Consider the following 22,525-nt stretch of genomic DNA (forward strand, 5'->3'; position numbering starts at 1 on the left):
ATATATAAACCTTTCTTTGACCCTCCACATCAATGAACTAATACTATATTTGTCACTCTATGATTGACTTATGTCACCATAATGTCCTGTAATTTCATCCATATTATGTGGTGTTTTGCAGACTCTACATTATTCTTTAGTGCTGCATAGCATTCCATTATGTGTATGTACCATAGTTTGGTCATCTGCTCCTCCGCTATAAATCTTAGAGATAAGTCCCTTGTCAGATGTGTAATTATTGACAAATATGAATTTGTTGCTGTCATTTTTGTTACGTGCTTTTTCACAGTGTCGATTTCTTTGTTCCATATAATTTTCTATGCTGAGCTCATTTTGTTTATGAATCGTTTTATCACTTCCTTCATTGCTATTGTTTTAGTATTTGCTGAGTATTTATGCTGGTCCTCTTTTTTGATATGAAGCTTTATCTTTTTTCTTTGAGGTTACCCTGTGATTTATAGTTTTCTTCCCAAGTTTGGAACAGTCCATTCTATCTTATAGTTGTCTTGACTTCCCTACCATCTAGAAGTTCTGTAACGACACAGTTTTTTCCTTCTTTTTGATTTGTAGTTGTCCTCATTTGTCAATTTGATGTCTCTGGTTCCCTGTTTACAATCTTGTAGGCTTGTTTACTTTGCATATTTCCATAGCTGGGTTGGTTTCTGGGTTATATCATCATGTGTGTTAATGGTCAGTTGTTATTGTCTGTTGGTGCTTCTCTGTCCAAAGGGCTCCCTTTAGCATCTCTTGTCAGGTTGGTCTGGTTTTAACAAATTCCCTTAATTTCTGCTTATATGGAAATGTCCTAATTTCACCACCATATTTGAGGGACAATTTTGCTGGGTACATAATTCTTGGTTGGAAATTTTTCTCTTTCAGGATTTTATATGTACCATCCCATTGTCTTCTTGCCTGCATGGTTTCTGCCAAGAAATCTGAGCTTAGTCTTATTGGTTGCCCCTTGTAAGTAACTTTTTGTTTTTCCCATGCTGCTCTCATGATTCTTTGTCTTTGATTTTGGTGAGTTTGATTATGATATGTCTGGATGATTTTCTTTTGGGGTGTATCCTGTTTGGGGTTTGTTGGACTTCTTGAGTGGATATATTCTCATCTTTCATCATACCAGGAAAATTCTCTTCCAACAAATCTTCAGCAATTTTCTCTGTGGTTTTATTTGTGTTCTGGAATTCCGATTACATGTAGATTATTCCTTTTGTTGGTATCCCACATGAACTTTAGGCTTTCTTCATTTTCTTTTTACCTTTTTTCTGACTGATCCCCTTCCAAAGAAGTATTCAGGTATTGGGCTTCAGTCTCCCTAATTCTATCTTCCATTCTGCTCCATTGCCCATTCAATGTCTTTCCTATTTCTGAAAATTTACTATTAATCTTCTGGATTTCTGTGTGTAGATTTTGAATCATTTCTAATTTTTCATTTATTTTGTTATTTTGTTCTTGTGTTGTCTTTTGAAAAATTATTCTAAGGTTTTCTCTGTGTTTTCCATGATCTGTCTCTCAATTCATTGAAGATACCTAAATATAATTCTTTTGAATTCCTTCTCAGGGAATTCCAATGCTGCCTCTTCCTCAGGGATGTGTTTTGGGTCTGTATCCTGGCCCCTTGTTTCTTCTGCTTTATCTTGCTTGTTTGTGTGGACTGTGATGCTCTGTTGTCTCTGAGGCATTGTGACGTTTGTGTGTTTAAATTTAATTGATGATTTTATGTTGGAGTGACTTGCTCATGATTTTTGTTTTCTTACTATGTTATCTATGCAAGCAAGGTACTGTGCTCCTCTATTCGTTAGTTGACATCACTTATACACTCTCCACCTGTCTCCTTTCCTGTTGTCAGCCTCTCAGATCCCTGCCGACCTTGGCAAACACCCTATTTTTAGGTCCCTGGAGCCCGAATGAGAATGCTATCACTTTAAAATCCAAAATGGTTGCCACTTGTAAAGATTTAAAATGGCTGCGCCCTCAGTCACTTTAAATATCCAAAATGGCTGCCACGTGTTAACAATCAAAATGGCTGTGCCCTCCAGACAGTGGAAAGACCGCAGCTCAGGTAGTCTCCTTTCTTGCTGTTTCCCTTCCTAGTCATAGGCCACGAGCGTAGTCGTCCCTGCAGCCCTTGGTGACCAGAGCTAATCTGTAGGTCAATACTCAGGTCCCAACACCACTTGGAAATATTCAGGCTGTTGGTCCTGCAGGAGCAGCTCCGACCATCTCTGTAATCACTGTTTTCATTCAGGTTTTCCCACTAGTTGGTGCCTAATCCACCTCTGTATAGTTCTTTTCAAAGCTCAGGGCTCCAGGATTATCTGCTATATTTCTGTCAATTGGTTTTTCTTTTCTTTGTTGAGGAGGGTCTGTGTCACTTGTCTGCCTATTTCTCCATCTCAGGAAGTCCTAATGCTAAAATTTTTAAGAGAAAATACAAAATAGGCACTTAATTGTTTCATTTTATTTTCAGTTTTAAAAATATGAACTAGTTGCCTGGCATGGTCCATAGTGAACAATTGTGTTTTCGTTTTAGTTAAGTGATATTTTGACTTTAAAGATTTATATATTTTTGATATATTTCAATCCATTACAATTTTTTCCCCAAATATTTGTTTTGATGGTGTTAAGAATATACACAGCAAAACGTATACCAATTCAGTCATTTCCATATGTACAATTTAGTGACATTGATTACATTCTTTGAGTTGAGCAACCATTTTCATCCTCCTTTTCTGAGGTTTCTCCTTTCATTAACATAAACTCAATATCCCCTAAGGTTCCTGTCTAAGATGTTGAGTTGCTGTTGTAAATTTGATTCCACATAGACAGTTCTTAAAAGAGCATAATGCTCAAAGCAGACCTGTTTTATGAGTTAAAGTATACTATCATTCAGTTTTAAGATGACTTCAGGGGATACTTTTGGTTTAAGATTTAAAGATTATCTCAGGGCAATAGTGTCAGGTGCTTATCCACCCTCTAGGCGCTCTGGTAGTGTAGTGCCTAAGACATTTGACTGCTAACCAGAAGACTGGTGGTTCAAACCCACCAGCCACTCCTGGGAAGTAAGATTGGGCAATCTACCTAAGGAGGGGTCGCTATGAGTTGGGATGGACTGTATGGAAGTGAGTTTTTTTTTTTTTTTAATTGCTCCAGAAAGTCAAGAGTCCATTAAAATTTGAAATTCTATTGTGTATTTCCCTTCTTTTCATCAGGGTTCTTCTATGGAATCTTTCATCAAATGTTCAGTAATGATAGCCAGACACCATCCATTTCTTCTGGTGTCGCGGCAAAGGAGGCATTTGTTAAAAGAGGTGATTAGCCATACATTCCATATCTTTCTCCTATTCCTGACTCTCCTTTTCCTCTGTTGCTCCAGGCTGATAGAGGCCAGTTGTTGTGGCCTGGAAGTCTACTTGCAAATTTTTAAGACCACAGGTACTACTTAACGAAGTGAGAAGTAGAACAGAAACATTAAACAAAATGTTAAGCCAATTAACTGGTATGTCCCATGAAACCATGACCCTACACCTCCAGATCAAGGAACTAAATCCCATGAGGAGTTTGGTTGTACATAAGCCGTCTCAGCAGCTATCACAGCAGTTAATCTTTATTTTTGTCATTGTTGTAAGTATATCTGTCACACAACTTTTGCCAGTTTAACTTTTTACAGGTGTACAGCTTTTGACAGCAATCATAATAATCAGCTGTGCAACTCTACTCAGTGTGATTTTTCTGTCACCATTAACCCCTCTTTCCCTCTCCCTCCCTCCCACCCCTGGTAACCACTAATAAATTGTTGTCTATATATTTGCCTTTTCTTGTCTTTTTATATAAGTGATGTCATACAGTATTTGTATGATTACATTCTCTGATTGCATTCTTTGGCTCAGCATAATGTCTTCAAGCTCTATCCATATTGTAGCATGTGTCAAGATTTCATTCAGCCACTCCTTGGAAGGAAGGTTGGACAATCTCCTTCCATAGTGATACTGCCTCAGAAACCCAAGGAGGAGTCACTGTGAGTTGGGTCCGACTCCATGGCAGTGTGTTTGGTTTGGTTTGGAGTGGTGAATAGTATTTCATTGTATGCATGTACTACCTTTTGTTTATCCATTGATCTGTTGATGGGCATTTAGGTTTTTTTTTGTTATTGACACTCATAACCTTTTAACTTCAGGCAAGAGCCTCTGCAGGTTGGCTGCAGAGCTAGGTTAAACGGGTCACGCTCACTTTACTCATTAAACTCTCTCTACGATGTTTTGCTGATCTTCCAAAAACTTCCAAATGAGTCATCATTCTTTTATGTGTTACTAGATTATATGCTCAAAAGTGTTTTTGATAAAAAATGCACCTACTTTTTGGAGTGTTAAATTTATTCTTCTACTTAATTATTAACCATTATGTCAGTCTTAAATTTAGACCTGAGTTGTACAATAAGCATTCAGGAATTGTCTAGGAAATGATAATGGCTTCATATATGCAGTGATACCTTCACAGATAAACTGAGGGTAGGCTTTGTTTGGTTCTGAATTGTTGTTTTTTTTATTTTTTCAGGTAACTGTTGAGGTATGAAATATGAACTATGAGTTCTTTCCAGACCCAGAGATCCACCCTACCATTATGACTGAGAAGCTATTTCTCCCACACTCCATACACTGTTATTCCAGTCCTACACACTTCCCTTCTCAGTCTGAAGATAGGCCCCCAAACCACTTTCCATAGCTAAATTCTCCCCTTTGCCTATAACCTTGAGATAGAACTTATCTTCTGTTGTTTAAAGCATTTACTGTTACTTAAATTTAATGTAGTAATTTTATACCATTAACTCTTCCTTTCTTTATTAGAACACAACCCCATACTCTATCTATTGTTTTTACCTGCATCAACAATATTTATGGAAGAAAAAAATATTATTTTAATCCATACTCTTCCTGGTAGGTGTCTTGTTGCTAAATGAAGTTGTTCTCTCTAGGCCAGAGAGTAGGCTGAGGTATTTCTGACTTATTGGCATTAGATGAGGTACTGAGGAAACCCAAGGTTATGTGGCAATAGTAAAGAAAGTGGCTCTGGCTGAGTGACCAAAAATGACAAAAGCTAAAAGCTGTATCTACAATGGGTCTTCTAGTCACCACTCACCCCATTTTAAAGTTACAGCCTTGTACCAAATATATCCTTGTTTTTCATATATTCTATTACATTATGTAAGGAGCCCTGGTGTCAGAAACGACTCGACGGCACTTAACAACAACAACAACAACAAGGAGCCCTGGTGTCACAGTGGTTAAAATACTCAGCTGCTAACCAAAAGGTAGGAGCTCTGGTAGCGTAGTGCCTAAGGCAGTTGACTGCTAACCAGAAGGCTGGAGGTTCAAATCAACCAGCTACTCCTTGGAAGGAAGATGGGGCAATCTACTTCCGTAGTGATGTTGCCTCAGAAACCCAATGAGGAGTCGCTATGAGTCAGGTCCAACTCGATGGCACATAACAACAACAACAACAACCAAAAGGTTGGCAGTTCAAACCCACCAGCCTCTCTTCAGGAGAAAGAAGTGGCCGTCTGCTTCTGTAAATATTTACAACCCTGGAAAGCCTATGGGCAATTCTACTCTGTCCTGTATGGTTGCTGTGAGTTGGAATTGACTGGATGACAGTAAGTGGGTATTACATTATATTTTCCTTATAGGGTTCTTATGGATTACTCCTGTGTTATGGTCCCTTTCATCATTTTGTATTTCACTAGGGACTGGGAAGGGAAATAGACAGTTACTTAACAAGCCTTTATGGAATAGTGTAATAATATCAGAGGCATGGTGTAGAAAGACTGGGTTCAAATAAGAGTACACTCTTACTTGCATGATGACCCAAGAGAAATTAGATAACCTTTTTAAGCCTCAGTTCTGGTCTATAAATTGGGGATAATGTCTACCTCAGAAGATTCTTGGGTGGATTTAATAATGTGTTTAATGCACTTGTGTGGTGCATAAGTTCCTTTATGTGACCATTTTCCTTGGTTCTTTGGAAAAATAGCTTATTTTCTCCTAAGCCCTTTGCCTAGTTCTTTGGAGAAACAACTTGGGGGACCTGCCAGGTTACTGTCTTTCCTAGATTGTTGCCAGGGGGCAGGACCCTATTTCTGCTGGAAGAAAATGTTATTTTAGTACCAGATTTGAATTGTTATATCTCCTGGGCAATTGAGAATTGGTTGAACTCTGGTCTGGTGAGGTAAACCCCACTTTGTAACTGTTGAGAGCTGGGATATAGAAACAGCTGAAATACAGAAGTTTTTAAGGCCTTCTGGTTGACAGGAGCCAGGAAGGGAGTCTGTCCTTTAGGACACAGCAGCCCCTCTCAGTTCTGGCAAAAAGGCTTCAGCTAAGAAAGCTGCTAGCTAAGAGCTGGGATGATTAGCTGAAAAAAAAAGTTATCATTGACAAAGAGCCTTGCTGAGAACTGGCTGGCAGAGAAGCAGAACCATGTGGGAACCAAGCAGTCTTGAAGCTGCTACACTGTCTGTGAACTGGGCCAGTTAACAATAGAGAGGCCTGAAGGCAAAGAGGCCCAAAAATGGAGAGCAGCTGAGAGAGCTGAGGAAGCTGCCACACTGGCTGTGAGCTGGGCAGGATAGCAACAGAGAGGCTTATGGTGGGGAGGCTGATACTGGAAAGGCCTAATAGCAGAGAGTACCGATTGCAGACAGCATCTGAAAGAGCCATCCTAGTTGGAAGCTGTTTTGAACTGAAGAAGGGAGAGTTGTGCTCTCTACTTTGGGCAGGGTTGTGTGGGTGGGCTTCCAGATAGTCCCTATGTGGTTCCTGATCCTGATCCCAAGTTTTTTCTGTTACTTCCAAGTTGATCTTGATCCCAAGTTGTAGTCTGTTACTTCCCTAATAAACCACATAACTGTGAGTATAGTCTGCAAACTGGGTGGCTATTGCAATGAGTTAGAAATCCCACGGCCAGATTAAGGTATGTGAGGACCCTAATCACTGAAAATCTGTGGTAACCCCTCCTCTGCTTACTATATATATGTATGTATGTGTGTGTGTGTGTGTGTGTATATATATACACAAATGTGTGTGTATGTGTGTGTATATATATATATATGTGTATATATATATGTATGTATATGTATATGTATTTATATATATGTACCTGTGTGCATTTGTGTGTTAGCTATCCATGATGTAACTTCTTTTTAAATGTGACTGTAATATTTGCAATTGAATGCAAAATTGGCATATGCCATTTTAATGGAATGAGATGAACTGAATTCTAAAATGTTTAGTGGATGGGGGTACTAAGATTTCTGCTATGTACAACATTTTCCTCAAAAAGAATATTCTACATTTCTACAACAAATAAAATGGGTCAGTGAACATTGTATTTTCAATAATCAATGTGAACTTTTGTTGATTTCCCACAACAAAAAATTGATATTGACCAATATTTCTTTAAATGGCTCATAGTTCAATTTTGATGTTTCCTTCATAATAAATGCTGTAATTATAAATTGACTAATGAAAAGACATCACACAGGAATATTTAATGATCAGAAATAAATTTTATAACAAATTACTATTTTTTAATATCAATCTTTCATCAGGAACCTATATAATTAAAAAACATTTCTTTCTATTCTTTGTTCTTACAAGTCCTTCAATGGTTTCATGACAATTAAGCTGTCAAACAATATCTACTTCCATACATAATAAGGCTAATGAAACAAGTCTTTCTTAAGTCATTGTTGTACACTGAGTGTTCTGAGCCTGTTCAGGGATAAAAATATGCATTTTGTTATGTAGTTTACAATCATTAAATTTAGGAATATGCATACAGCAATTGCAACTTTGAGAAATATGTATTGTATTTTATTTTCTATCATTGAATCATACATGCTTACATGAGTAAAATCCTGAATATCCTCACTGACTATTTCCTAAACTTAGTTCTCATGTAAGAACAAAATTGTTAAATTTCTCAGTAAAAGTTTGTAAGTCATTATGATAAGCCTGCACTAATTTCTGGGAGCTCTGGTAGCATAGTGCCTAAGGCACTTGACTGCTAACCAGAAGGCTGGTGATTCAAACCCATCAGCCTCTTCTTGGAAGGAAGATGGGGCAATCTACTTCCATAGTGATACAGCCTCGGAAACCCATGGAGGGGTCGCTATGAGTCAGGTCCAACTTGACGGCACATAGCAACAACAACAACAAATTTCTTGGATGCCTTCATACATTCTTCTTCAGGCATATCTACATTGTTTAAGAACAAAATCTATTTGAAAAAACTATATATACTTTTGCTCTTCTTTTCATGCAAGATTCAAGTATGTCAATGCTGGTCTAGTATGCATTACATAAAATTGATCTCTGGCACCCAATATACTTCTAGAGCACTACTTCATTTAATTATTTCTTTCTAATGCTTCTGCAATGGTGAACTTCTTGCTAATCAGTATTTGGCAGTATTTAGTTGGTTGTCTTTCAAAGTATTCAAAATCTTCTCAAATTATGTATATATCTTGTTAATGACTGGTAGAAATCTGAGTGTATCTTTAAATATTCTTCTGTATCATGGAGAGCTTGACTCATCTAATGAAAATGCTGCAATATATTATTCCACATAACCAAAATAAATAAGTAATCTAGTGTTTGCATTTTGTTGGCAATGTTTTCAGCTTCTCTTTTGATGTTTCCGTTTTGTGTCTGGTCTTCAACAGTATTTTCTAAGGCATCTAGATTCTGAGTGTATGATTCTAGAATTGCACTTGTTGCTACAGTATGTACTTTGCAATGTGTATTAGAAAGACATTTTAACACTTGATCATTCTCAAGAACTGCTCATAGGTGAAAAGAGGCAGAAAAAACTGTAGAGTGAAGATTAGGGGAAAAAATTAACTGCTCCATACAACAATCTACTGCACTACATCTTATGAGATTAAGCGAATGAGCAGCATGTAGTATAAATATGTCATATTCATTATGTTCTAAAATTTTCTGTTGCATGCCTTTGTAATGTCTTGACATATTGGCAGGATTGTCAGAGAACTGGCCTCTGAACTTCACATAAATAGCAAAGTGCTTGATTTGCAGTATCTTTAGCAGTGTAATACTTTAAGCTAGTAAATGTGATAAATTGTTCAGATTTGTCATCTGTTGGAAACAATATTTAGCTTATCTGTATGAGAAAGATCAGAAGTGGAATTTATAGACAAACTGAAATATTAAGCTATACCTATTTCACTGAAAATAGTTGATCTAACTTACCATTTATTAAGTTTCTTCACACATTGTTTTAGATATATGTGATGGGTTGCCCTTTCCTGTGTTACCATATTTTGAGATGTGAGCTACTTGACTACTAACCAGAAGGCTGGCAGTTCAAACCCACAAGCCACTCCTCAGAAAGAAGGTTGGGCAATCTACTTCCGTAGTGATACCTCTTTGGACACTCAAGGAGGGGTTGTTATGAGTTGGGTCTGACTCAATGATAAAATAACAATGACAACAAAATTAGTCAAACTGAGCAACAAGTACAAGTAAACTCAAACAATTTCCATTTTGTGTGTACTCAAGCACTTCATTTCTTCCTCCAAAAGATGGTTGACTTTCAGCTGTGGTTATAACAGCAACATGTTGCAAAATGGCTTTACAAATACTGACCTTCTTTAATTTGTTTCCAGTTAGTGAATTTAGCCATATTTGTTTTAAATATGACAACGTATAATCTCTCTGAATTGAACTGTTTTCATGTTTACCAGTCATTTTTGAGTTGTACCAATTGCCAAATCCATCCATAACAAATTGAGAATTAAATTATTTAAGACTGAATAGTTTACAAACAAAACAATATACAGAGCTGACTGATGAGGACTACAGTAGCTATGTCCTCTTATAATTTACACCATTAGCTTTGGACCCTAGAAATATATTCTGGCTGTGAAATCTTGTCAGTTTAACAAGAAATTGTCTGTTTAACAGAAATTTTCAACACTAATTTTCAAATGAGTTGATAATTGAGATCAGCACAGAGCTGGTTTCTATGAGGTAGAGCTCAGGTATACCTCTACTCCATTTCTTCATATTTCTGACACCAGCCATCCACCCACAACACTTTTTCTCTGCTGGGTTTTATCAGAGACTGATTAACCAATAAGCAAGGTAAGAATATGGTTAGGGCATCAACAAAACAGGGGCACCAGTTGTGCAAACAAAGACCCACAGATGTCAAACAGATAGGACACAAGGGATTAATTTAGACAATTCATTTTGCTACATTATATCTTGGCACAGGGACTGGAGAGGCTCCATTTTAAGTGTTGACTATCACTGAAAAAAAAAAAAAGATACTCTTTTCCTTTGTCTGGGGTCCATTGTTGATGGACAAAGACTGAATTCACAAACTGAGATTTACTAAGAACAAGAATATGTTATACCTTTGGGGATTCCATCCAAAGAAATTCATTCAGAACATATAGAAGAGTTAATGCCCAAAGATGTTTATAGCCTTGTTATTTTTTCTATAGAAACATACATATATGACCAAAATACTCAACAATAGTGAACTACACTTATCTTCCCAACAGAATATTGCTTGAATCGATGAAATGATAATTCTGAAGAGTTTATAATAATGTGGAAAATTAGTATGTTATACAATATATAAATTTTTGAATATAATAAAATCTATATTAAATGGCAAGACTTGAACATTAGATAAGAAATATAAATAAATATCCAGTTATTTTTAAGAAGTTTGGTTTTGGTAATGTTTTTCCTCCTTTCTAGTTTCCTATTTATACATTTCTTTAAAAAGCAGCTTTACAAGAAGTTAGAAGTACTGCTGATTGTCAGAGGTTTAAGTTAATGATTTGATATCCTGATGGCACTAAGCTCAACCTCTGCAAAATCCTGCTGGAATTTGCTGGAATTTTTCATTCTTTTTACTCCCCTGTGGCTTGCAGGGCATCAGAAAACTTCCCACCTAATGAATGAAATTCATAGATAATTTCCCTAGTGTTCTCTTAAATATTTTCCATATTAAAACCCTGGGATAACTTTGCTAATTGATCCAAGGTACAATATATTAACTTTCTGAGTGTGTGCTTTAAAAATATTTTAATTGTTCAGTTTCTGAATGATCTTTCCAGTTTCATCTCATGTAGCTTTTAACAGTTGTTGTTGCTGTTGTTTTTATGTGCCGTCGAGTTGGACCTGACTCATAGAGAGCCCCACCTTGGTTTCCGAGGCGATATCACTATGGAAGTAGATTGCCCAACCTTCCTTCTGAAGAGTGGCTGGTGGGTTTGAATCACCAGCCCTCTGGCTAGCAGTCAAGTGCCTTAGGTACCACACTACCAGAGTGGATATGCTTTTGGAATATTGTTTTGATACATGCTTAAAAAAACTGTTTCTAAAACAAGTATCATGAAGTGTTTATCTTAAAATATATTCTCTGTTTTCTTGTCATCCATTTTATTTATAGGGCAAATATTTTTCTCATAAGCAGAGTCCATATAGTGAGAGAAAAGATCAACTAGGAAATCATATTTCATTTCATCATCTTCAAAAACTGTGTGACACTGCAAAAACGGCAAGGAGGCCACATGTTCCGACCTCCTATAACCCCACAAGAGGAAGACAGAATTACTGTCAATAGCCCAAGGCCTATTCCTGTGAGGCCAGACATGCTGCCTCCTTCCAGTCTTTTCTCCAAGCGTTCCTCCCAAAGCACCCACCACCTCTCTCCTGGGTTCGATAATTCGCTGCAGTGGCCACACAGAACTCACAGATTACGGGGTTTATTAGGGAAGCACCAGGCTACAACTCAAGTTCAGGAAGAATGCTCAGTCTCTCTCCCAGCTCACTGTCTCTCAGCCAACAGTCTCTCACAGTCTCTTTCCCAGCAGTGCTGGTCCCTGGGTGTCTCACTCAGCAAGGCATGTCTCTTGCATCTCTTTCCCAGCAATGCGTGTCTCAGGAGCCCATGTCTCTTTCAGCAGCGCGTCTTCCTCAACCAGCAGTCAGAGAGAGAGTTCTGCTTCTAGGAGACCTCCTTTTGAGCCCGGCAGAGTGGCCAAATTAGCCAATCATAGCATCAGAACTCTAAGCACCTGAGGGAGAGTGGGCACCTCCCAGAACATTGTTTTGTGCCACGCCCAACAGAAATACTCCAGGTGGACAACTTCAGCAATCAGGAGCTCCTCAGTTGCTCATAGAAAATCTCACCTTGGAGTTTACAAAGACTTATGGGTAGAAAAGCCACACTAAGTAATTTACTACACTGCAGACACATTTGAGTTTGCTCTCTGTAGCAGCCATAGTCACTCTTTTTCGACGTAAATCAGATCTTGTCATTCCCCAACTAAAAAACCTGTAGTGACTTTCCATCACATTTAGGAAAACAAACTAAAGTCCTTATTATTTAAGGCAATGGTGTCATAATACCTAAGGCATTTTACTGCTGACCAGAAGGTTGGATGGTCAAACCCACCAGCCACTCCATGGAAGGAAGACTGGGCAATCTACTTCTGGAAAGATTTACCACCTTGAAAACCCAAAGGGAGTCACTATGAGTCAGAAGCGACTCAATGGCAGTGAGTTATATATATATATATGTGTGTGTGTGTGTGTGTGTGTGTGTGTGTATATATATATATATATATATATATATATATATATATATATATATATCTACCACCAACCTCTGCAACCTCACACTTTACTCTTTTTCCCTAGCTCATTCCATTCCAGCTATGAAGTTCTTGCTATTTTTTCCAACACCGCAGATTTGTTCCTGCTTCAGACCTTTTAACTTGCTGTTTTCCTCAATCAGAATTTTCCTGTATTTGCAAAACCTGTTCCCTTACATAGTTCAGTTGTCTTTAACGAGACTTTCCCTGCTTCCCTATTTAAAGAGTTCTCTCATAATACGCCTTCCTCTAACTTTGCTTGTTTTCCCTTCATGACACCTGGAATTCCTTTATTATTTATTTGTGTATTAAGTCTAATGCAATAAATGCTATTGCAGTGACATGTACATGAGTGTTAAGGGAAGAGAGAAAATATTTAACTCTCAGAGTGGTATTTGGGAAAGGTGCCTCATGTGGTAGATTCAATAAGAGCTTTCTTGTCAGTCCTGGCTTTGAACTCCAGCTCAACCAATTATTAGCTAGGTGAGTTTAGCAATTTGCTTATCTTCTAGGCACTTTATCTTCTTTATCTGTAAAGCCAGCATAGTAGTACTTATTTGAAGCTTCTTAAGGATTCAAAACTGAAACAAATTTGCACCATCTTTACATAACACTTTAGCTGGCATCAATTTAAGTCCTACATAATAGTTTAAAAATTTTAAAATGATAGCTTTCTAAAAAAATCATCACTTTGGCCATAAAACTAAAGCATTTTTTCCTTTTTGGCTAAATAACTGACATCTATCAATACATATACTCCTCACTTATTAGCAATCTCATTATCTGACATTTTGCATTTACAACAATAGTGAAAAATATACTATCTAACTATTTTGTACCTTAACAGCGTACATCTGGCAGTAATGAACACTGAGGTTGTGAGGCAAGAGTAACAATGGCTGTGATGATTAAGGTCATGTGTCAGTTTTGGTGGCCCCTGATTCTCAGTGGTTTGACAGTTATGAAATTATATAGTCATCCTCTGTGATCTTGTGTGGTCATGCTCCATTTTCACATAACACCAATTTTCCTATAACAACCAGGTCTTTGGAACTTAACCATGTTGATAAGTGAGGAGTGGGTGTACTTTAAATTGATGGTTAAACATTGCTCCTGCTACTTAACACATTGAGTGTCAAGAAGAATCTCAGGTTTAAGATATTGACTGACTTATGAAATTTTCTTTGGAAATAAGGACACAAGTGTGTGTGGAGAGAAAGGACAGTCATAGTAATGATATTAGGACTACAGGTGTTGCAAAAATTGTTTTTATTTTATGTTTACTGAAGAAGGCGCCCTCAAGATCATGTTTGTCAATATGCTGTCTAGGATGCAGATTTCCAAACTCCCAACCAATTAATTTAAAAGCATGATATAAAATAAAACTATTGGTACTAGGCAAATAATGTGCCAATTAGACAAAAAAGATAGGAGATGTTCATATAATGCATCTGCTTTCTTACTGACTTCACAACTATTTTATTTTGGTATATTACTATTATTATGTGCCGTCAAGTTGGACCCAACTCATAGCGACCCCTCCTTGGGTTTCTGAGACAGTATCACTATGGAAGTAGATTTCCCAACCTTCTTTCCCGGGAGTGGCTGGTGAGTTTGAACCGCCAGCCTTTTGGTTGGCAGTCAAGTTAACACTATGCTGCCAGAGCTCCCTATTTGGTATAGCCTAGCGTATTCAAAACTATTGGCTAGATAACATTGGCCTTATCTCTTACACTACTTACCATTAATAAGCAAGATGAGCAAAAATACTATAAATATAATTCTACTGGATTTTTTCTATCCTGCTGGTATCTTGTAACCTTAGAAAATGCTTAATATTTTTAAAATTATGGATATTTTGAAGTTTTAATATGCTTGGCAAGTACTCCACTTTTTAAGAGCTGTGGCCTTATTGCCATCATTTAGTTTAAAGAACATGTATTGAGTGCCTATTTTGTGCTAGGTTCAGCTTAGACTTTGGGGATAAAAGATAAGTAAAGCAGGCTTTATTTCCTTCAATATCTTAATTCCAGTGAGGGAAAAAAGTTACATTATGATTAATATTATGTATTATGAAGAAAGGTGTTATCGAGGTGCTGTCTGAGCCCAGAAAAGAAGTGTGTAAGTCTATCTCTCAGTAACAGGCTTTTTGGAGGACACAGAAGAAGCAGAAAAGGAGGATGGGGAGGAACAAGAGGGGGAGGAAAAAGAAGAGGATATGTGGACATTTTTTTATGCAACTTTTCACACTCCCAATTTTAGGAAAAATCAAGAACGCTTTTCAGTTCAACAAGTCCTGAACCATATTCTTTTTTTATCTAGAAATTACTAAATGGGTGGGCAGTTGGCAGTGATACCTTCCCCACGTATTTCCTTTTCTATTCTATGGTTTTCTGGAACTAACTTGAGTTTCCAATGTATGCCATAGGATCTTCCCATAAAGAACATATAATATCTTTTAATAAAATATTTAATATCTTTTAATAATGAATAACAAAGAACAACAGATAAAACTTGACAAACTTTTAATTAAGCATTTCAACAATGCTTTCCAAAAAAATCTGCCCTAAGTGAAAGGATAGAGTCTCTGCATATGTTTTGAAATATGTAGTAGACTATTTTATGGTTTTCAAATGTAAAGACTTTAGTATGGTGGTCTGAAGAATCTGAAGACAGTCATTGCTTTATCTCCCCTACTTTTAAGCATCCAGGAACCAATTGCTTTTAAAGAAAACTCATAGTAAATAGTTATTCATTTATAAACCACTTATTTCAGGAGATTCAAGAGTTAACATTCCCAGGATTTCAGAATGATTTTAAAAAAGCAGTTTTGGATCTTAGGTGAAAACAAAGCTACTAAGATCAGTATATTTCAAAATCAGCTAATATAGTCTGATTTTAATCTACTTCTTAAAAAATATGATTGCTTTTCCCCTTAAAGAGATATTTCTTTGCAAGCTCTGGTGAATTGGAGAAGGAAGAGGGAAGGGTGTATGTGAGGGAGAATGGCAGGGGCAGATGTATAGCTCCATCTGGCAATCTTTCCTCTATTTCTTTAATATTCCTCATTTGCCTCACTTCATTTTTATCTTTTCTTTGATTCCTAAATCATTTCTTATGCTTATCCCACCACAGTAGTAGAGAAGATAGAGGATATCATCTACAACTCCTACATAAAATATTAACATATTTAATTATACATGAAATATCTTTACATTTGCTTTTTCTCCCCCTTTTGTTAGCAACATTTTCCTGTGATGATGAAAATTTAAGGAAAATGTATCTCAGCATCGGGACCCTAAGTGTGCTGATTCTTTTGAGCTAATGTAATTTTCCAAACACTGGATTCCACATGCTTCCCCTACATTGATTACATTATCAGTAGTAGTAATCACAGATACCATTACCAGCCAATTACACAAACACATATCTAAACTAGGTAACTTATTCACTAACATAATCTCTTACAATTCTTAATTTTGTAAAGAAGTTGATCATCCCCTTGTCCAATTAAGTGTAACTACGTAGTTTGATCTAGTAGGCTTAAATGCAAGTATATTGAATTATGTAGTGGGTAATTAGTTGCATATGTTTGTAACAAAGCCGAATGAGGGGAATTTGAGAGTAATCTGTTTCTTATTCTATTGGAGAAATACAGATAAAGCATTATGGAAAGTTTACTTCTTTAAAAAAAAATAAAAGAGAACCATGTATATGGATCAAATACAATAGAAGTCTATTTTCTGCTCACATAACAGAACTGAATGTACAAACTGGTACTCAGCTATGCAGCCGGCAACCTGCATAGTAGAGTCTCTGACATCTTCAGTGTAAGACTTCCAAGAGCACCCTGTAAGACTCATTCCAGGGGAAAAAGACGAAGAGGAGCTCATGGGAGGTATCTCTGGGTCAGCCTTGGAGTAAGGAACATTCATGTTTTACTGGCTAGATCTTATACATATGAACATACCTAACTACAAGTGACCATCACTCATCTGACAGTTTGTCCTACTATGAGTGGCTTCCATGTTGCTATGATGCTGAAAGATATGTCACAAGCATTTCAAATACCAGCAGGCTTACACATGGAGGATGGATTTCAGAAGATCCTCCAGAATAAAGTTAAGAAGAAAGGCTTGGTGATCTCCTTAAAATTGTTATGTGCTGTCAAGTCGGCCCCGACTCATAGCAACCCCTCCTTGGGTTTCCGAGGCAGTATTACTATGGAAGTAGATTGACCAACCTTCCTTTTGAGGAGTGGCTGGTGAGTTTGAACCACCAGCCTTCTGGTTAGCAGTCAAGAGCCTTAGGCACTATGCTACCAGAGCTCCTTAAAATTAGACAATGTAAACCTTCACAACAGAATATTGTCTGGGATAATGCTAGAAGGTGAGCCTCCTAGACTGGGCTATGACAAGGGATGTAGCATGCTAAGAGTTATGAAGATGATGTGAGTTCAGGCAACATTTCATTCTATTGTATAAATGGTAAGTAGTCCCTATGAGTCAGAGCCCACTTGCAGCAACTAACTAGGAATCATAGTGTAAGGTAGGAAGAAGAGGGAGCATGGGTTTTGGTAGCAGTTACCAATGTCTGCCATAAGGACTTACAACAGAACTTAATTGATTTCACTACCTCATGCTTTTTTTTTTCCTTTTAACTTACTACCATTTACAGCTTCTATCAGGCTTGTTTTGCACTATGCCAGGTATCTTATAAAACCTAGATTCAAGTCCTGGCTCTTAGACTTTTATATATTAAACAATTGAAGAAAGGGTAATATGAAATTACTAAGGTTTTTTTTTTTTTTTCAGGTTTTTAAACAAATAAATTATACTATTGTAATAGTTTCTCAGCAGGTTAAGTTGTAGATATATAAGTTAGAATAAAAGGTTTTGGGGGCCAAAAATGATGTCTCCTAGTTCAACTCTGTTATTTCACTGATAAGTGAGGCCTGGAGAGATTAATTTGTTTGCCTGACTGTATAGAGTATAAGTGGGAGAGACAGGTTCACATCATTTTCAAGTTCATGTCTCTTTCCATAACATAATTTGTCATTTTTTGATTTGCAGTTATACTGTTCAGAGAACCTAAGTCATTAAATATTGTCTATCCATTTATAGAAACTGAATAAATTGTTATTGACATAATACTATTATGACTAATTCTACAGGAAAATTGACCTTAACTTTCTGGATTTTCTAAACTGATTTGAAGATCCATAATAATTTTATCTGGTTAAAAAAATTCTTTTTCATAAATATTGTTTTTCTTATTTCTTCAGCAAAAGAATAATGACTTCTAGATAAATCTCTTTCAACCTCATGTTTTATCATCCATGGAATGTGATGGGGGAAGCAAATTTATGACCAGCATGCTGATCAATATTCAGAATAAAAGCTCAGGGAGAAAAACTACAAAAGATATAAAATATTGGAAGATATGTTTAAGAAAGAAGATCAAATAATTATTTCTATAAAAATACATATTCCTGTTTTCAGTGGACAATAAACCCTTGGAAGCAAAATTTAACTATATTATTGAAATGCCATTCTAGCAAAAAGATAAAGTTGCTTATTTAATTGTTGTTGCCATGGTCTAGTTTCATACTATTTCTGCAATGATGTATGAAATGGAAACTGGACAAGAAAAGTGATATATATCTGGCTGTAGTATCAGTCATACAAATTTGAGGAAGTGTTGAAATTATATGGGAATTTGGAGTTATTTTCACCATTCTTATTTACTGTGGTTGATGTTGTACTATGTTGAGCCAAAATGTCAGGGTGATCCTTTTTTTAATTCAAAAACAGCTAAACCACAGTCTACAGAGCTGGTTTTTATTAGGAACATTATAAACACAGTTCTAAGTTAATATATGTCTATAAAGTAACTTTTACTTATTACATCAAGTAAGGACTACAGAGTCTGGAAGATTTATTTTAAGTGAAGGTCAGAAAAGCTTTGCTCCTTCTTGCCCACCTTCCACAAAGTACAAATAATCAGATCCATTTAATGTTGTGATGCTATGTAAACAGTAATGGGAAATACAGATAAAGGAGATAAGGAAGCTTTGGTTGTTTTCTTATTTTCCTATTCCTTGTGTTAAAAGTCTGCATTAAGTTGATTGCTAATGTTAAAAATTCTGCAAAGTACATAATGTCATTATGTGTTTTGGATTCATCAAAGAGGGTTCAGCAAAATCTAAGACCATCTTTTAATGAACTCTGAATTGTCATTTATATTGCTTTGATTTGACAAGAATTTTGTATGCAATCTACTGGAGAATAGAGAGAGACATTTTATTTGGGCTCATTTTTTTTTTAGTTTTAAATGTGAAATGTATATATTCAGATAATTTTAAAAAGATACATGTTAGGATTTTCCAAGAAATCTGACATTGGTTCCCAAAGTTACGTGACATTTTATTTGAAAAGAAAGTGATAAAAGAACATTTTTTGTTACTTGAACTCTCTTAAAATCTAACTGGTAATCACAGATGTTCCAGAAAGTAGTGGTTTTTTTTGTTTGTTTGTTTCAAAAACAGGTTTGAAAAATTCTTATATTGTAAGGTAACAGATTAGAACTTTGAGTTGCTGCTTTAATACGACCATGAATTTTTCAAACAATTGGTATTAAGTCATTACACAGAGGTATATGAAAAGTAAAGAGAATACATCGAGAAACTAATATTTCAAGTCCATCATTAATTATTTTTGATTACTTGTGACCTCTGAAGAGTTTCTGTGAGGGAAAATAGCAAGGATTGATTTTGTTCAAAATCCGTAATTCTTTCCTTTTTACAAATATGTATTCTGATATTTTTGTGTTCATGCAATTTTTAACTGTACCACTCTGTTTACATTAAGGGGCACTGGCATCTTAAGTAGAAATAAATTTTAGAAGTAACTTTATTTTTAAGCACTGAGTATGCTTCTTTATACTGTGATGAATCTTGATTCCTTTATTTACCTGAGTAAGATCTTTATTTTTGCATCATCATGTATCTTTTCTGCATATATGATTAACATTAAATTCTCTGACTGTGCAGAGCTGGCTATTTGCCTCAGAATATTCCTCTGGAGATTATCAGATACCTGTCTGAGGAAAAGGATTTTCTTCCTTGGCATGCTGCCAGCCGAGCTCTTTATCCTCTAGATAAATTACTGGACCGAATGGAGAACTACAATGTCTTCAATGTAATGATATATATTCTCTTTTTTCTTATTTTCAGAAGATAAACTATTTTTAAAATTATCCACTATGTGAACTTGATCCTAAGTTATTTTAGCACCTCTTTCTAATTTGTGTTATTACTTATGGCCTGTTTTTTCTGTTCCACACTATGAAAATTATTTGAAGAAGAACTTTAATACAAACTACCTTTTGTTGTTGCCTCAAAGTGTCAATTAAGCTTAAATGCTTCAGAATTTAAGAACAAATATACATGGCAAATCCTTAAAGTTCAAACTTACTTTCCACTAGTTAAAGGGCTCTGTGTTCACAAAGGACTTAACCTGGGTAGAGGGATCCCAAAGATCTTAACAGAATATAGACAGTTTCAGTAAAGATTCTTAGTCATTATTTTTATCCAAAAGGGCATAGTGAATTCAATTCACTTCCTTAATTAACAAGGATAAGATCAACATTGAGGCAAAAGCCCATTCATAATTGGGTCCAAGGGGATACAGGAGAGCAAACAACAGATAATCCAAATAGACTTGAGGACATGACAAACATTCCAAAATGTTACCTGACCAGATTGCCTAAGCCTAAAGCCTTCTAACCCAAAATTGCACTGCTGACACCAACTAATCTTACTTAATAATCATTTTGAATAAGATGAGGATTGAGTACTGTTAATTTCTAAATTTCTTTGCCTTTGATTATCTTTGTTCACTGTTTACTTTTCTTCAGTTATTTTAAGAGCCTGTCTCGTGTCTTATAAAATCATCCTATTTCTTATGACATATTGGCTCTACTAATTCACCTACATATTTGGAAAGCAGATTACCGTGGCATGAAATCTAGTTATTAAAGCCATCAAAAGTGTCTGACAGTCATCAGAGATGCTTCTCACCTCTGTTTAAATAATTCTTTTTTTCTTTTTTAACATGGAACAATCTTGGCTTGACTGCTCACCGTGGTTAGTTTTGTTTAAGCCCTTACAACAGACGTGCAAAGAAATGTGTCATTTCAGTTATGGTATAAATTTTATCCACTAGAGAAAGACTTACTATACTTTTCTTTTTTTCTGAAATATTAAATTTCTGTAGAAATAAAATAGGTTTTTGTGTATTTTTTACTTTAGAATTGGGTAATGTGTCAGATACCTCATTTTCAGTAAAAGTTAAAAATTGCTTTTACTGTAATTTCAGTGCTTTCATTCCTTTGACAAAATTCAAGGACCACATTAAATTGTGGAGAGCTTATCTTATATTGCTGCTGATATTTAAATATATCATTTACTGCATGGGTTGTTGACTCTGCAATACCATATCATTATACTGAGGAGTATTCTGTGGTGTGTCAATGCAACAATGCTAGATTATCAGCTGGGCCTATAAGATATTTTTGCTTTAAATAGTTTATTGACATAAAATATATAAATATTATATGCTCATTTTCAGAAACTATATTAGGTATGGATTTGTACACATGTATTCATGACTGTCATTATCAATATTCCTCAGTTCCCTCATATTGTTGCAAAAATCGTCATCTAAAATATTTAATATTGTAAATAACTTAATTGTTCCAATAGAAAGTAGTAGATAGAATAGACTTCTATCATTTTAAAAGCATTGTATCCATATGGTCTATATTTGAAGTACTGTGTTAAATCAAATCGTAGTGGGAAATTACTGTCCTAATAATTTTACTGATATTTGAAAGTAGCTACATTTAGAAAATATCTTAATTTTATTATAGAGTTTTAATTGTCAGCATAGAGAGGTTTAATACTGACATCATCTTTTTTCCCCTACCCCCATTTAGGAATATATTTTAAAGCAAGTTGCAACAACATACATCAAGCTTGGATGGCCAAAAAATAATTTTAATGGATCCCTTGTTCAAGCATCCTACCAACATGAGTACTATTTTATTTTCTTACTCTCTTCTTTTCTCCCAGAGCTGTACAATAAAATACTACGAGTACCACTGTGACTTTAGCAACATGAGACAATCTTGCTTTCATTCTTCGGCTTTCGTTTCTATTTCTTGGGTAGCACAGTTTTACCTGCCTGACACAAGACCAAAGGCATCCTTGCCGTGTTTAATTTAAGATCAACCTAATAGGTGATGTTGAGATCTGAACCCATGCCCCTTACTGTAGTACTGTTTGCAGAGCAGACTTAGAGTGTGTAACTTCTACTCTGCCTATCTCTTAGTCGTATAGAATTTCACGATCTAAAAAAAAAAAAAAAGTATTTTCACATTAATTATTTACTAGCCAAATGTTTATTTAATGAGTTATTCTGACTTTCTTTTAGGATATTAACACTACTTTTTCATTTTATTTTCTTTTACTAATATCTAGAGAACTACGTAGAGAAGTTATAATGCTGGCATGTAGTTTTGGCAACAAGCACTGTCACCAACAGGCATCAACACTTATATCAGATTGGATTTCCAGCAACAGAAACAGGTAAATTGAAACAAGTCCTGTATCTCGTATGAATTAACACTGCTTTTACATTCTTAGTAGATGCATTCTGTTTATCAAGTGTTGAAAAATAAGATAAGAACAAAACCATTGTGAAACTTTATTTCATGTTTTCAGCTTAAGAGACAACAGCATGAAAGCAGCAATATACTTATCTTTGGAAT

General features: G+C 35.8%; 1 protein-coding gene across 1 annotated transcript in view; it reads left to right on the forward strand.

The window, feature by feature from the left end:
- TRHDE (thyrotropin releasing hormone degrading enzyme) overlaps nt 1-22,525 on the forward strand; it is a 647,634-nt gene that overhangs the window by 575,529 nt on the left and 49,580 nt on the right. The window contains exons 13-15 of the mRNA XM_007952466.2: nt 19,746-19,893; nt 21,692-21,789; nt 22,236-22,343. Coding sequence (XP_007950657.1) covers nt 19,746-19,893; nt 21,692-21,789; nt 22,236-22,343 — 354 coding nt within the window. The remainder of the gene's footprint in view (nt 1-19,745; nt 19,894-21,691; nt 21,790-22,235; nt 22,344-22,525) is intronic.

The sequence above is a fragment of the Orycteropus afer genome, unplaced genomic scaffold (genome assembly GCF_000298275.1).
Source record: "Orycteropus afer afer isolate SDZICR_OR568_19922 unplaced genomic scaffold, OryAfe1.0 scaffold00339, whole genome shotgun sequence".
In the NCBI taxonomy this organism is placed as follows: domain Eukaryota; kingdom Metazoa; phylum Chordata; class Mammalia; order Tubulidentata; family Orycteropodidae; genus Orycteropus; species Orycteropus afer.